The sequence below is a fragment of the Humulus lupulus genome, chromosome 5 (assembly GCF_963169125.1).
Source record: "Humulus lupulus chromosome 5, drHumLupu1.1, whole genome shotgun sequence".
Lineage (NCBI taxonomy): Eukaryota > Viridiplantae > Streptophyta > Magnoliopsida > Rosales > Cannabaceae > Humulus > Humulus lupulus.
This window is the reverse complement of record NC_084797.1, coordinates 222,068,922-222,084,937: the sequence shown is the minus strand read 5'-3', so window position 1 is coordinate 222,084,937 and position 16,016 is coordinate 222,068,922. Positions and strand designations below refer to the sequence as shown.

General features: G+C 33.2%; 1 protein-coding gene across 1 annotated transcript; it reads left to right on the top strand.

Annotated features, from left to right (window-relative positions):
* Positions 1–7,223: 7,223 nt before the first annotated feature.
* LOC133833995 (14 kDa proline-rich protein DC2.15-like) lies at positions 7,224–7,945 on the top strand. Its single transcript, XM_062263539.1, has one exon. The coding sequence runs from the start codon at positions 7,324–7,326 to the stop codon at positions 7,741–7,743; it is 420 nt and encodes a 139-aa protein (XP_062119523.1). The 5' UTR covers positions 7,224–7,323; the 3' UTR covers positions 7,744–7,945.
* Positions 7,946–16,016: the final 8,071 nt, after the last annotated feature.

Here is a 16,016-nt window from a genome sequence, read left to right as displayed (position 1 = left end):
ACAACCTTGCCATTTGGCAGGAGAACTCCACCTAAGTACCAGAAGCATCAGTGAATACCACAAATGGTTCATTACTATTAGGCACAGTGAGAATAGTCGTCGTAGTCAATCTTGCCTTAAGTTCTCTGAAAGCTTATTCGCAACTGTCATCCCACACGAACTTTAAATCCTTTCTTGTTAGCTTTGTCAAAGGTATAGCAATTCAAGAAAAATTATCCACAAAGCGACGATAGTAACCTGCTAACCCAAGAAAACTTTGAATCTCAGTAACGTTCTTTGATTTTTTTTTCCCACTGCAAGATAGAATTTATCTTCGCATGAATCCACAGTAATGCCCTCTTGATATTTTACATGCCCTAAGAATTTGACCTCTGTCATCCAGAAGTCACATTTTTCTTTCTTAGCATATAATTGATGGTCCCTCAAAGTTTGCAACACAATTGTTTAATGCTCTGTATGGTCCTCAGGTGTCTTGGAATACACCCAAATGTCATCAATAAAAACAACCACAAACTTATCCAAATAGGGTCTAAAGATTCTATTCATAAGGTCCATAAATGTTGCAGGTGCATTCGTCAATCCAAATGGCATCATCAAAAACTCAAAGTGTCCCTAACGCGTTCTGAAATTAGTTTTAGGAATATCCTCTTCCTAAATCCTCAATTGATGATAGCCTGACCTTAAATCAATCTTGGAAAACACTTTGAACCTCCGAGATGGTCAAACAACTCATCTATCCTTGGCAAATGATACTTGTTCTTAATTGTCATTTAATTAATTTCCAATAATCGACACACAGTCACAAGGATCCATAAGATTTCGTGGCAAACAAAAATGGAGCTCCCCATGGGGAAGTACTGTTCCTGATGTACCTTATCCATTAGCTCACCCAATTGCTTTTTCAATTCATCCAACTTTGCAGGTGCAATGCAATAGGGGTAGTAGAAACTGGTGGAGTCTCGGGAATCAAATCAATGCAAAACTTGATCTCTCTATCAGGTGATAGTCCTGGAAAATACTCAGGAAACACATCTGGAAAGCCACTAACCACTAATATCCAAGGAAACTTGTCTAGAGGCCTAAACTCATCCTCAATTGCAAACAAACCCCCATAACACTCTAAGTTTCTTTTCCCACCTAAACATGCCTTAAGGATAGGATCCTGCCTTACTGCATTCATGTTGGCTCGATATACAATGAAATCTCCACTTGGAGCTTAAAAGAGTCACCCTTTTGCGTGAGCAATCAACAATGGCTTGGTACTTAGACAACCAATCCATGCCAAGAATCACATCAAATTGTCCTATAGGTAACACCATCAGGTTTCCTAATAAATTATGCCATTCCAACATAATACAACCGATTTGTAGATGGTTGATACTTCACCATGCCCTCCCATAGGTACACTCAACTACAATGTAGGACTAAAAGTTTCCCAACTCAAACCCAACATGCTAGCAAACATTAATGATATAAAAGAATGTGATGCACCAGTATCAAATAATACATGAGCCCAAGAGTGTGAGATAAGAACCATACCATCCACAACTCCTTGACATGTTCCTCCTTGCACATCATCACCACCAATAGTATAGGCTTGGCCAGAGGCTTTTTCCTTTTCTTTCCCTTTTCCGTGAGCAGGGTGGTTTGTGCTTGCACCAGAACCTCCTCCTTGATTGAACCCTCTCTGACTCCCAGCAGAAATGGGAGTTTGGAAACTCTGTGAGTACCCCTGGTTGAATCCTGAACCTTAGGGCTCAAACTGATGTTGATATTGGGATTGTTGCCCTAGTGTGGGTGTGAAACCATAGGATGAAGTCTCAGACTGGTTACTCTTAGGTTTTCCTGTGAAAGGAGTAGACCGAGCATAACTCCCTATGGGTCCTCCAAGTGATGGTTGGAACCTCTATTGTAGTGTGGGAAATTTTTCTTCTTATGACCTTGTTGGCCACAACTGAAACACCCATACGGCCCAATTCGAGTCTTTCCTCAAGATTTTCTACTATTGCTACCCCCACTAAGTTGTTTTCCTTGGGATAACCATCGCCCTTGGTTCTTCTTGTTCATTTTCCTATCATTTCCTCTTTCTCGAGCCGAATTCTTTATTTCAATTCCTTCTTGATGAGCCTCAGTCTGTAAGGCTGCTGTCACGCACTCATTCAAATTTCTACAGGTCATAGGGTAAGTGGACCCAGGATTGAAGGGAGTAAGGGACGGAGGAACTGCTCAATTGAAAGAAGTTGATCGACCATACCAGCACAAACACAAGAAGATAACTCTACAAAATTCATGTAGAATTCATTCACTCACATCCATCATTATCTAGTCATTATGTGATCTCATCAACCTATCATTGATCTTAGCAATCAAATTATCCAATAAAGTCTTCCAATGAGATGGGTTAAAATGTTGTTCTTCAAAAACCCATCTCAAAATTTTCTCAAGTCATCCCATCAGTTCCACTCATCCTACTTAAGGCTTCCTACCAATCTGGTGCGCTCCTTTCCAACTTGGGCACATTAATATTAACATGATACTCCTTAGGTGTTCCCATAATGTTTAAACTCTTCTTTATATGCCTCGACCATCTTTCAGCAACCATGGAATCCTTTTCACCTTTAGACTTAAGCATTTGAATCTGATGGAAGATCTGGAAGTGATTGCTCTGTCGGGCAGCTAGATCCATCTGTTTGGCAGGAATGTCTCTTAAAGCCTCAAGAATGGCGTTCACAGGGAATGCAACTGGCGGAGAAAGAACCCCAGCCTCAAGGACATCATCTGCAAGCCTTCTCCTTGTTGTCCTTCCTTTCAGAGGCATTTTCTTAGGTTAGTAAATCAAAAGCTAACTAGTTAGTGAGGAATGGATGCTATCTATATACATACGCCTTTATAGATCAAAATACTTTATTTTAAAATAAATTTAATCTATGTGGTGACACACTCTGAGGTATTTAAACCCGGTGCTCTGATACCATTTTTCTGTCACGACCCGAGCCCTAGGCCGTGGCAGATTTGTAATGTCCATAACTTGAGTGGTCCAAGGTCAAACTTTGACCCTTGTTGGAAAATAGACTTTATAAATGATCATTTAATTTATTTTAAATAATACTATAATTATAAGTTAAAATAATGGAATAACTCCTATAATTATATATAAAAATATTAGTGATAAAAGCATGATCATTTATCATTATACATAGAACAATAATATTCCCGCAGTTATGTAATCACCAAACAGTTAAATTTAATAAGTCCTAAACACCCAAAATAATACTTAGCATCCACCATTCCTCATCCCTAACTATTTCATAGCTCATTCAGATATACCGATTATTAGATTTGAAGTCAAATACATACAATGTTCAAAAGATAAGACAAGGACACGAAACAGAAATAGGCTAAACACATTGGCTCCATCGATACTTCATCTTTTCCACGTTCGCATCACTAGGCTCCTGGAATGGGAGAGATAGGGGTGAGCTTATAAAGCCCAGTAGGAAAGCAACTACTAACATAGGACCCAAAAGTTTAATACAACCCCTACATGGTTAGCTTTGAAAACAAAACATACCTCATCATGTATAAACCAAAATAGAGAGAAACCACAAATAATCATAAAAGCATAGCTACAAGTGCACATCATACCTTCCACTAGATCTCTAGTTCCTGTTACCCACCATAGAAAATCCAACATCCTAAATCGGGTAGCCGGACTTGATAACCACCACAAGGGGGAGGCTCAGAACACTTCCTGTATACAGATGCTAGGTCTTTACACCTACAGGTGAGTGGACACCTGATCTACCTATGATGACACAGAGACTAGGTCGTGAAACAACAACATGCACAAATCATAATCACTATGGCTCTCATCGGTATAACCAAATGCAGGTAAACATAAAAAGAAAGAAACATATTCCCTTTTTATTTTAGAAAATTGGGCAGCATAACAGCTGCATTTGAATTAAACCCAAAAATCATAATCTGCATAAATAAGTGAACAAAAATATATTTGGCACCCAGTGCCCTCAGAACAAATCAGAAAACATGTAGATTAAGTTTTCAATTTTTAAAATATTTTATAAATATCGAAATTGGAATATGTTTAATGCAATTCAATACAAGTAAAATAAGTCCAATAGTCAAGTTGAGTCCCTACCTCTTTAGATACCTCCTTAGAATTTAATCCGAGCCCAAAGCGACGCTCCTAAGCTTAACGATGATCTTAGAGTGATTTAGTTTGATTTTAATATCACGTTTTTCCTACGTGAACCAAATGAGCAAACAATTATCATCATAGCATTCCTTATTCAAAATCGTGTCCAATGACATATAATATGACCATATTTAAAATTTTAAGTTCCGGAACCTCACCCAAGCGGTGCACAATAACGGTTGGTGGAGGTACCGGAAACATCGATGAATATATGCATGGCATATATCAAAACGATCCTCTCGATGAGTACATCACGAAAGTATAGCCCCTTTTCCCAAATGACCTCCGGTGTCGCCGGAAAATGCTTCCAAAGGGGCGGAGATACCCAAAATCTCGTCGGAGAAAAACGGCGAGTTGACTGGAATGGTTTAGTGGGTTTTGTTCCTCTCTCCACGCTGGTTCCAAAGGTACCAACCACTTGTCGAGTGGTGGTCGGAGTTGGCCGGAAAACACAATCAAAGTTGACGGACCAAAACTTTGACTGACTATTCCGAACAACTTACGGCGAGTTGGGCGGTGCCGCTTGGTGGTTGAGGTCGCCGGAGCAAGGCAAATCCAATGAGCCACCGCATGTCAAAAATAGTGGTTGCCAGAGGTTGAGTCTTAGTTGTGGTGGTGTGTTGCTGTGGAGAGAAGAGAGAAAGAAGAGAAAGAGAAGAGAGAGAGGGCAGTCAGGGAAAGTGAAAGAAAAGAAAGAAAAGGTAAAGAAAAAAAAGGCAGAGTCCATTGACTCTTTTCACTTAAGTGGGTCCCACCCATTAAAATATATATTTTTTTTTTTCCTCAGTCTTTACATTAGTAGTTTTTCCTTGCTGGGCATTAGGCTCATTCCTTTATTTTATTTTTGTGTGATGCAGGAAACTAGATACGGAGGCAGAAAGATTCTTGGTAGCTTGACTTGTGTGTTGAGGATAGATGGAATGTGTGGACTGCGTGTCGATCGAGGATAAAGTTATTTATTTTTAGTCTTTTAAATCATGTTTTTCCGCATTTAGTTTTGTAAACAATTTTCTTTAGTTATTATGTTTTATGTTTTAAATAATGGGTATTCATGCCATATTTTCTATTATTATGTATTTGATACAATATTTTGAGATTTAATAAAGTTATATTATTTCTTATGTATCTTTCCCAAAATAGTAGCTATGTATAGTAGATCTAATGGTCTAAAGTCTTAGAAATAGTTGGGTCATTACATTCTAGCCTTAATCATGAAAAAATCCATCAGTTGTTTTGAACAAGGCAGAGATCGATATTTTCTAGGAGAGAGAGAGAAAGAGAGAGATGGAGAAGATAAGGAGAAATTTTAGAACAATTAATGAGAGTAGCGTCTAATGAAGTGAAGTTAATGAGTGAAAGGGAGTCAGACACGCAACTGGAGTAATAATCACGTTTAATGTGGATATAACTCATTACTTAATTTACTTATATTGTTGTGTGTAAATACCAGTATATTACTTGCTGAATATTCATATTACCAGTATAAGTTCATATTCACTCATTAAAGTAGTTTATTTGCTTTTGAATATCTAAATTACAATTTTATCCTTAGACATATAACATGAAATAACTAAATTGACATTTAAGTTGACCCATAATACGACTGTTAGAAAGATGCTTGAGGCCTATATATATAATATATGAGCGGTAAAAAATGAGTGACTGAATTTTAAGGAAATATACAACAGATATTAACGAAAATGTAAAATCAATTCTAGAGTAATGAATTATATATATTATAGCCAAACATATATCCTAAGTGAAAAGTGATAGAAAATGTGTGCAAGGGAAGGTAAAAATGAAGATGCAACCATCACATCCACCTGCCAAACTAGGAATTTTATTAAAAAGAAAAAAGAAAAGTTCACATGTTTGCTTCGTGAAATGGAGCCTTTCCTCAATAGTGAAGAGAGAGAGAATATATATAAGAAGAAAAGATAAACCGTAGTAATAAAGGTTCGTTCTTTGTACTTACGTAGTGTTTTCTGTACTCAGACTAAACCGCGAATTAAATCATCACAATAATATGAGACATAATATCTTGATTAATTACCAACGTTGCGTGTGTTCATATTTTATTAATATATATATATATATATATACATATCAAATGACATATATACACATGTAAACGTCCACTAGTTTAATTTACCTTATCATGAAATACATATATTATCATGTTCTGACGGTGCCATTCAAAACTTTATATATAAAGAATATATATATTGTATTATATTTTATTCTCATGATCAAGTTATATTTGTATAAATTTTGCCGTTGAAATAATTGAAATTGAAGAACTCACGGGACATAATAGGGTTTGAATAGAATAATTATGTGATATTGGGAGTATGTATGGACGGAAATAATAAGTATATAATGATATATATAATAATCAGTACGTATCTTAATAGTCGTCTAATTAACATCCTCCTTAACCACAATATGAAGTAAAAATGTATGCGAATTTTCAGGTGACTTAATTGAGTTTAATTAATTATGAAGATTATTGAACTGCATGTGAAATGACGAGTCATTCAGTTGCTAAATTTGTAATTTTGTCTTTTCATTCTCACCGGTCGCTTCCACATCAATTTTCAAAACTATCCAATAATAATGCCAAGTACCGATAAAAAATAAAATAAAATCCCTAGTAACTTAAGCCTACAAATTTGACAAATAATACCCGGCCAATTCCTAGAATCGCTCAAGTAAAAGCCATAATTAATTTACTTAACTACTATAAAATTAAGTACCATAATTCATGTGTTAGACTACAAATTATCAAAAGGCATCACAAAATTTGACAATCCAACCACACAAAACTCCAAAACTTATGATCATTGCTCCAAGTTGCAATGCCAGGTTGGTGCCGGGTATTATTCCCTATCAATATACACATCCCCACATGCCCATTAATAATAGTTTTGATTAATATTCATGTACCATCTAATTATTTCACACTAAAACAAGAATAAGCATCTATAAAAACACAAATTACTTCCCCACATTTTCTATCAATCAAACACATTTTCACCAAGAGCTGAATTCTCTCTCTTTGAATTGAATCCTCAGCAATATTTGATTGAGCATTTAAAAAAAAAAGTATGGCTTCTAGGGCTCAAGCTTCCATTGCTCTCCTTCTCTCCCTCAACTTGGTGTTCTTCACCATGGTTAGCTCCACCTATGTGCCATGCCCACCACCACCTCACAAACACCACCCCAAGAACCCTTCAGCCCCTGCTGTCCCTGCCCCTTACTCTAAGGCTAAGTGTCCTATGGACACCCTTAAGCTAGGAGTGTGTGCAAATTTGTTGAATGACTTGGTGCACCTTGTTGTTGGGGCCCCACCCAAGACCCCTTGTTGTTCTCTTATCGGAGGTCTAGTTGATCTCGAAGCTGCTGTTTGCCTTTGCACTGCCATTAAAGCTAATATCTTAGGCATCAACCTTAATGTTCCAGTTTCATTGAGCTTACTTCTTAACTACTGTGGCAAGGGCGTTCCTTCTGGCTTCCAATGCCCTTAAGAATATTTGGATTTCATCACTATCACTATCATGATCAGTACCCAAGTACACTATTTTTCTCATTAATTGTGTGTATCTTTGATTTTTCTTATTTTGTTTCCTGCAGCACGTATCTGTAATTTTATTTTTATTGGTGATTTTGGCTCATCTCATGCCATGATAACAAGATTTATTTTTAATAAATTATTTTTTATTGATGGTTCCTTTTGTTTTTATTCATATGAGTACTCACCGATCTATCCTTGATCATCACGTCCCTCTCCTAATTCAACACACTATTTAAAAACTACTATAGGTGTTTGTACGATGGAAAAGTGAATTAGCTATATAAGATCTTACTAACAAGCACCATTATTTCTAAAATGTTATATATAATAACACTGTTCGATACAGAATCTCTATTTTATATGATATAAGAGAAGGTACACATATCCCAAAGAAAGTATTCTCGTTAATAGTTAGTATTTATATAGGAATTTTTTTTTTTTTGTAGGGGCATGGTTTTTGCCCCCACCGGCAGGGGTATGAATTTTGTCTCCTTCGATAAGGGCGTTTTTATTTTTAGCAAGTGAATTAATTATAACATATTTTATATATATATATATTTATATAACGGTGTACAATGTAGTTATAGTAGGCATCCACCAATATTCAGAAATTTTTGAATAATTTACGGTGTCGAAATTTTTTTTAAAATAAGTTGTTTCACGCGCATAAAAACACAAGCTTCAAAACAACATGTGTTTCGTGTTTTCGGTACATGGATAGGTTGCAATCCAAATTTTTTTATATGACGGTATACAATATGTAGTTATTTAGAACCCCGCCAATTTTTGAGAAATTTTAAATAATATACCGTGCTAAACATAAGAAACAGGTTGTTTTGAAGCTTGTTTTATACACGTTGAAACTTGTTTTCGGTACCATAAATTACTCGACATTTTCCAAAAACTGGTCGAAGGTCCTAAATAACTATATTGTATATCGTCATATAAAAAATTTGGATTAGTTCACTAATCATGTACGCATATATACAAATTTCATTAAGCGATCGACACTTTTATCAATTAATATATGCTCATGGAGAAGATAATGATATATTGGATAGGTTCAGGATCTGCATATGTCACTACAAAAAACAGGGGTTATACTTGTTGGGGTTTTATGCCCTAATTAAAACTCAAATTATTTGTAATCTCATTTTATTATCAACAAAAGACACTACAACAAATGCAGGTAGTTGCGGCAAGGTCATTAGCGGCGGGCTTAGTCCGCCGCCATTGTAGAGGTTATTAGCGGCGGACTAGGATATTCCGCCGCTAATAATATTTAATAAAAGTAAAATATAAATATGGATATTTATATTTTATTAGCGGCGGATATACGATTATTAGCGGCGGAAAGGTCTTATTCTCCTATCTCTTGCACTATATTTAATCTCATATTTCTTGTTCCACGTATTAGTGTTAGATTTTTTATTTGGTGCTTCTTAAATTTTTTTTAAAATTTTGCTCATATATGTTAGTGAGACAGCTATTGAGAGATTTAGGAAAGGTCTTATTCTCCTATCTCTTGCACTATATTTACAAAAAGAAGACAGGAAAAAAAAAAAAAGCTTTTGGATTGAGATTGTGTGTGTTGTTTAAGGTCGGGGGATTGAGATTGTGGGTGGACCGGGGGCATGGGTTTGGGGTTGTGATGTCAGGAGGTTTCGAGGTTGGGGTTGTGGCTGAGTGATGAAGTTGGTAGGGTTTGCGGTTGGGGTTGGGGCAATTTTTTGTAGCAATTTTCTGAGTCTCTGTATTGAACTTGTTTTATACAGAAAATATAATGTAATGATTTTTTATGACATTAATTTTATTTTGTGATTGTAGATCATTTTTTAACTATGTAACTGTGTCAAATTATTTAAAAATTTAGCAATTAGTTGTTTAAGTTTGTGACTTGATTTTATGGTTAATTTGTTTAAGTTTGTGATTTTTTTTATTTTGCATCCATACATGACATGGAAGGTTTCATTGAAGACCAAGAAATTGAAGAAGAGAAAAATGAAGAATATAGATGAAAGTTATTTGTTTCTTCTATTTTAGACTTTATGTGTATTAGATTATTATCTGTAAATTTTGTGTATAAGGTTTTAAATATTGTATTGTGGAAATATTAATTATATTTCATAAAAGTATAAAAAAATTAAGAATAAATATAGAAATTGATAATTATATTTCATAAAAGTATAAAAAATTAAGAATAAATAATTATATATAATAAATTATTTGTTGATTAATTTTTAATAATTTAATGAATTAAATAATAAAAGTTTGATATAATATTATCTAAATAAATAATTTAATTTAATTTTTTTATTGAATAATATTGTTAAATATAAATTACATGAATATAGAAATTGATAATAATATTTAATAAAAGTATAAAAAAAAATTAAGAATAAATAATTATATAAATAATAATTTAATTTTTGAATAATTTTTTATAATTTAATTTATTAAATTATAAAAGTTTGATATATTATTATTTAATTAAATAATTTAATTTAATTTGTTTATTGAATAATATTGTTTAATATAAATTACATTAATATAAAAATTGATAATTATATTTAATAAAATTATAAAAAATTATGAATAAATAATAATTTATTTGTAATTATTTTTTATTAATTTAATTAATTATATAATATCTAATTAAATTATATAATTTAATTTTTTTATTGAATAACATTATCCAATATTAAATAGTTATAAATTACATGAATATAGAAATTGATAATTATATTTAATAAAAGTATAAAAAATTATGAATAAATAATTATATAAATAATAACTTATTTTTTGATTAATTTTTAATAATTTAATGAATTAAATAATAAAAGTTTGATATAATATTATCTAAATAAATAATTTAATTTAATTTCTATTCATGTCAAATTTTTATTTCATATATTTGTTGGTAGCTTTCATTTATATCAACAATAATAAATTTCTTTATATTTTTTTATGTAACTTATCCATATCATATTTTATACTTTCATAAACTTAATTCCTAGAATTTAGTTACTCAATGTAATTGATTTTATTATTTTAATTTAAATCAAACAAGTGCATGCATTTTAAGCACTTGCAAAAGTTAGATTAATAAATTGACTAAAATAAATATACTTGTGTATGTCATTGTTGTAAGTGGTATAGAAACAATTGTTTTATGCTAGCTACTTTTGTGCTCTCTGCTTTAATCATCTTCAATGGTGTATTTTATACTTATTTGCAATGTAATGCCTAACCAACATATTGCATTTGTTTTTATACTTAGTTTTATATTATTTTGGTTTGAATTTTTTTCGTGTATCTTTTGGTATTAATTTTTTTTTTATCAGGACAGCGACACACCCACGACCCCGACACACACACGACCTTGGCACACCCTCAACAGGTGTGGATATATTTTTTGTAATTAATATCTTTTGTATTTTTTGAATAATTTATTTTGTATTTGTTTAGTGTATAATATTTGAGTTTTGAGTCCTTTAGTTAGTATCCTTGGTATGTAAATCTTGACATCTATTGTTAAGATATATGTGTTTGTTCTTACTTTATTTTTTAATCTTGGTATGTAAATAATTATAGGACTGTTTTGGTTAAAAACAAAATTTAAGTGATAATTTAAATTAATTTATAAAATATAATAATAGATGATTTATTATTAAGTAAAATATAGTGTTTTTGTTAATATTGAATAAAGAAGATTTAAACTTGATCAATCAGATTATTAGCACCCATATTTTCTTTATCACCATTTTCTTAATTATATAATATTAATTAAACTAAGTGCTAGAAAAATATACAAATTCAATTAAAATTAATTTAAATTTTAAAATATTTTTTTAATGTTTGAATCATTTTTAAATTTTAGTAATAAATTTTGAATTATTTTTTATTTTAAAAAAATTTGTAATTATTTTTTAAATTAAAATTGAAACAAACTAATTATATCACGTCTGTGTTACTCCATTGCCATTATTAGCGGTCACACCAAATTTTTTGAACTACTTATTAATTTTTGTCAAAAAAAAATGTATTTAGTCAAATAAGTGAAAGCTTTTATACTACTAACTAACTTTCACCGCAACTTGATATTTTTAATAGGGAAACTAATTTTGTTTAGATTGTGAAATTTTTTGAAACAAATTTAAGATAGTTTATTTAATAAAAAAAGTGAGTATAGAAAAAAAAACAACACTAAGTGCATATTTTCATGTTATTTTGTTCTTTTTTATCCTTTTTGCTTGAACATATATTATTATTATTATTATAATTTGTAAAAATAGAACAAAAAAATTAATTAGTAGTTAATTTATTTTCTTAGTCTCGGTATGTTTGTGATTGATGGTTGTTGACTACAACCATCAATTACATGGATATCGGCACATAAATGATAAGTTTAAAATATTATTAATAAAATTTATCTAATTATTTAAAAATATAAATTAGTCTTATAGTCAAATAATAATTCATTTATAAAATTATTATTATTATTATTACAAATTAAAAAATTATGAACAAATAATAATTTATAAATTACATGAATATAGAAATTGATAATTATATTTAATAATAAAAGTTAGATATAATATTTAATAAAATTTTAATAAATAATAAATTAGTTTAGGAAAAAAAAATTAATTTGTTTATAAATAACATTATCAAATAAAACATCATAAAATAGCATAAGATATTATAATATTGCATAAGATTTCAAAAATGATAACAAATCTCCTTTGTTATCCATTTCTATTCACATTACTAAAACTCACACTCTTATAACACTTTAGATGGCGATTGACAAGACTTGGACAACATTGAGAAATCGTGGTTGTCAAGAATATTGGAACGGTCTGCAAGCTTTTTTGAGGATGGCGTCGGAACATAAAGATTCTGATGGAAGAATTAGGTGCTCGTGTGTAAGATGCAATAATAATAGATTTGAATCTTTGGATGTAGTTCGGGCACATGTATTCGATAGGGGTTTTCATCAAGCTTATGATAAGTGGATTTTTCATGGTGAGGTGGAAGAAATTGTTGCTGATGAGGTGGTTGATGAGAATGAAGACGATGAGATGATTCAAGTTGTGGAAGACTTCCTTTTACCGACAACTGAGGAAGTAGAAAGGGATCCCGGTGGGAGTCAGTATTATGACGAGTTATTTGAGGAGATTGAAGCAGAGTTGTATCCTGGCTGTGATTGGATTTCATCCCTGAACTTTTTAGCAAAGTTATTGCATCTAAAAGTTAGAGGGAAGATGCCTAACAACATATTTGATGAATTGCTGAAGTTGTTAAAGCTTGCATTTCCTAAGGAGAACAAAATCCTCGGATCGTACTACGAGGCGAAAAAGAGATTGAAAAAATTAGGGTTGGGATACGAGTCCATTCATGTGTGTCAGTATGATTGCTGCTTATTTTACAATGAGCATGCATCTAAAGAGACATGTCCAGTATGCGGAAGTAGTAGATGGATTACTTCCGAAATGACGAAAGGAAAAAAAGTGCCACACAAGGTGATGCGTTACTTTCCGTTGACCCCTCGGTTGAAAAGATTATACAGTTCAAGGATTACAGCAAAACACATGATATGGCATCACGTCGGGAAATCAAAAGATGAAGGGGTGATGCGACACCCGGTGGACGGCTCTGCGTGGAAGGACTTTGATGCCAAGCATCCTGATTTTTCAAGGGATCCCAGAAATGTTCGTCTGGGCTTAGCTGCTGATGGATTTAATCCATTTGGCAACATGAATCTTGCATACAGCATGTGGCCTGTGGTGTTGGCAAACTATAATTTGCCACCTTGGTTGTGCATGAAAGACAATTATTTCATGTTGACCCTCCTTATTCCTGGGCCAAAATCACCCGGTAAGGACATGGATGTATTTCTGAGACCATTGGTGGATGAGTTGAAGGATCTGTGGGTTAACGGAGTTGATACAAGAGATAGTACGACCAACAGGATGTTCAAGATGCGGGCAGCCCTTTTGTGGACAGTGAACGATTTTCCAGCTCGCAGTAGTTTGTCTGGATGGAGTGGTCAGGGATACAAAGCTTGTCCTATGTGTAATGAGGACACAACTTCCATCAGAGTGATCGGTAAGACTTCTTACGTTGATCACAGAAGATTCTTGCCAAGTACTCATCGAATGAGAAGAGACAAAGAGTTCAATGGAGAAGTTGAGAGAAGACGTCCTCCGAGACGGTTTACTTGTGAGGATATACTAGAACAAGTTAATGCTCTTGCAGCGCAAGTTCCAGGAAAACATGTCCAGTTTGGGGGTGCGAAACGTAAAAGAGGAGTAGATGAAGGTAATTGGAGGAAAAAAAGTATTTTTTACGAGCTTGAGTATTGGTGTACAAACAAATTAAAACACAATATAGATGTCATGCATGTTGAGAAGAATGTGTGTGATAGTCTCCTTGGCACCATCTTAGACAGTGATAAATCTAAGGACACCACGAATGCCAGACATGATTTGAAAAAGATGGGTGTGAGAGAATCATTGTGGATTTATGAAGATGAGAATGGGAAGCTGATGAAGCCGCACGCTCCTTATGTGTTAACTCCGGCGCAGAGGCAACAGTTTTGTCAGTTTATAAAAGGAGTTAGATTTCCAGATGGTTTTTGTTCAAATTTGAAGAAGAAAGTGTCCGAGAATGATACAAATATTCTTGGGTTGAAGTCACACGATTGTCATGTGATAACGCAACGATTACTTTTTCGTAAGTTTCTTCCAAAATCTATATCGACCACTATTGCAGAATTGTGCAATTTCTTCAGGCAAATATGTTCGAGGACTTTAAATGTTAAAGATATGGAGGAAGCACAAAATGATCTTATTCAGATATTGTGCAAGATGGAGTTCATTTTTCCTCCAGCTTTTTTTGACATAATGATTCATTTGGTATTGCATTTGCCAGAAGAAGCAATATTGGGTGGTCCGGTATTTATGAGATGGATGTATCCTTTTGAAAGATACATGAAAAAATTAAAGAATTATGTGGGAAATAAAGCTCGCCCTGAAGGGTCGATCGCCGAAGGCTATGTTGCAGACGAGGCTTTGACCTTTTGTTCAATGTATTTCAAAGGCATTGAAACAAGATTTAACCGTCTTGATCGAAATGAAGATGCAACTTATATCCCACGAAATCTTGCAGTTTTCCAATCTCAATGTCGTCCACTCACAAAGGGAACTTTGAAGACTCTCGATCATAAGACTCGTGAAATAGCTGAGTGGTTCATACCTGAGAATTCTCCTGAAATTGAGCCTTATTTAGAGTAAGTTTATTCTCTTATAAATTAGAACATGTGTGGTTATTATCATTTTTTTTGTTATCAAGAATCGTAACACTATTCTAATTAACAGCGAACACCTACAAGAGATTAAACAAAAATACCCAGATGGTGATCATGATCGTTTGCATAGGAAAAATTTCCGTTCGTGGTTTCATAAAAATGTAGCTTTGAACTTTGAACTTTGAACAGTGATTTTATTAATGATATATTTTGTGAATCTAATATCATTCTATGTATTTAGATATATGACCTGCACAAGCTTGGGTCTTTGGATAACGGTGATGAACTGTTAGCTTTAGCATCTGGGTCAGATCATTTGTCAAACTTTTACCAAGGTTGTATAGTCAATTGTGTTCGATTTATTGCACACGATCGAGACAAAAAGCGCACCACACAGAATAGTGGAGTGTCTGCTGCCGAAACAGAAGGTTTTAATTTTTACGGCACGCTTGAAGAAGTGGTGATACTTTCTTTCACTGGTGCATATTCAGTGGCATTATTTCGGTGCAAATGGTTTAATACAAATCCAAGAATGAAGAAAACAATCATTGAAAATAATGTCACCAGTATAAACGTCAATGGTGAATGGTACAAAGATGAGCCGTACATACTTGCTACTCAAGCTAAGCAAGTTTTCTATCTCGATGATTTACTTAGAGGTCGTGATTGGAAAGTTGTAGAAGATGTGAATCATCGACAGATTTGGGACATTAAGGACAATTCTGATGAGGTTAATGATGTTATTGATGTTGTACATGAAACAAGTTCATCAAATTTTTTGTTGACTGTGGACCTCGGAGAGTTGATTATGCAATCTGATCAACCTGCTGCATATGTTGGAGCTGATGAAGATGGTGACGACGAAGCTGATATGTCAGAACATGAGGACGTTGCAGATGCAGAAGATGAATTGG

What these genes read in the sequence shown, in the direction of transcription:
- LOC133833995 (XM_062263539.1), top strand. Translation starts at nt 7,324, where the DNA reads ATGGCTTCTAGGGCTCAAGCTTCCATTGCTCTCCTTCTCTCCCTCAAC.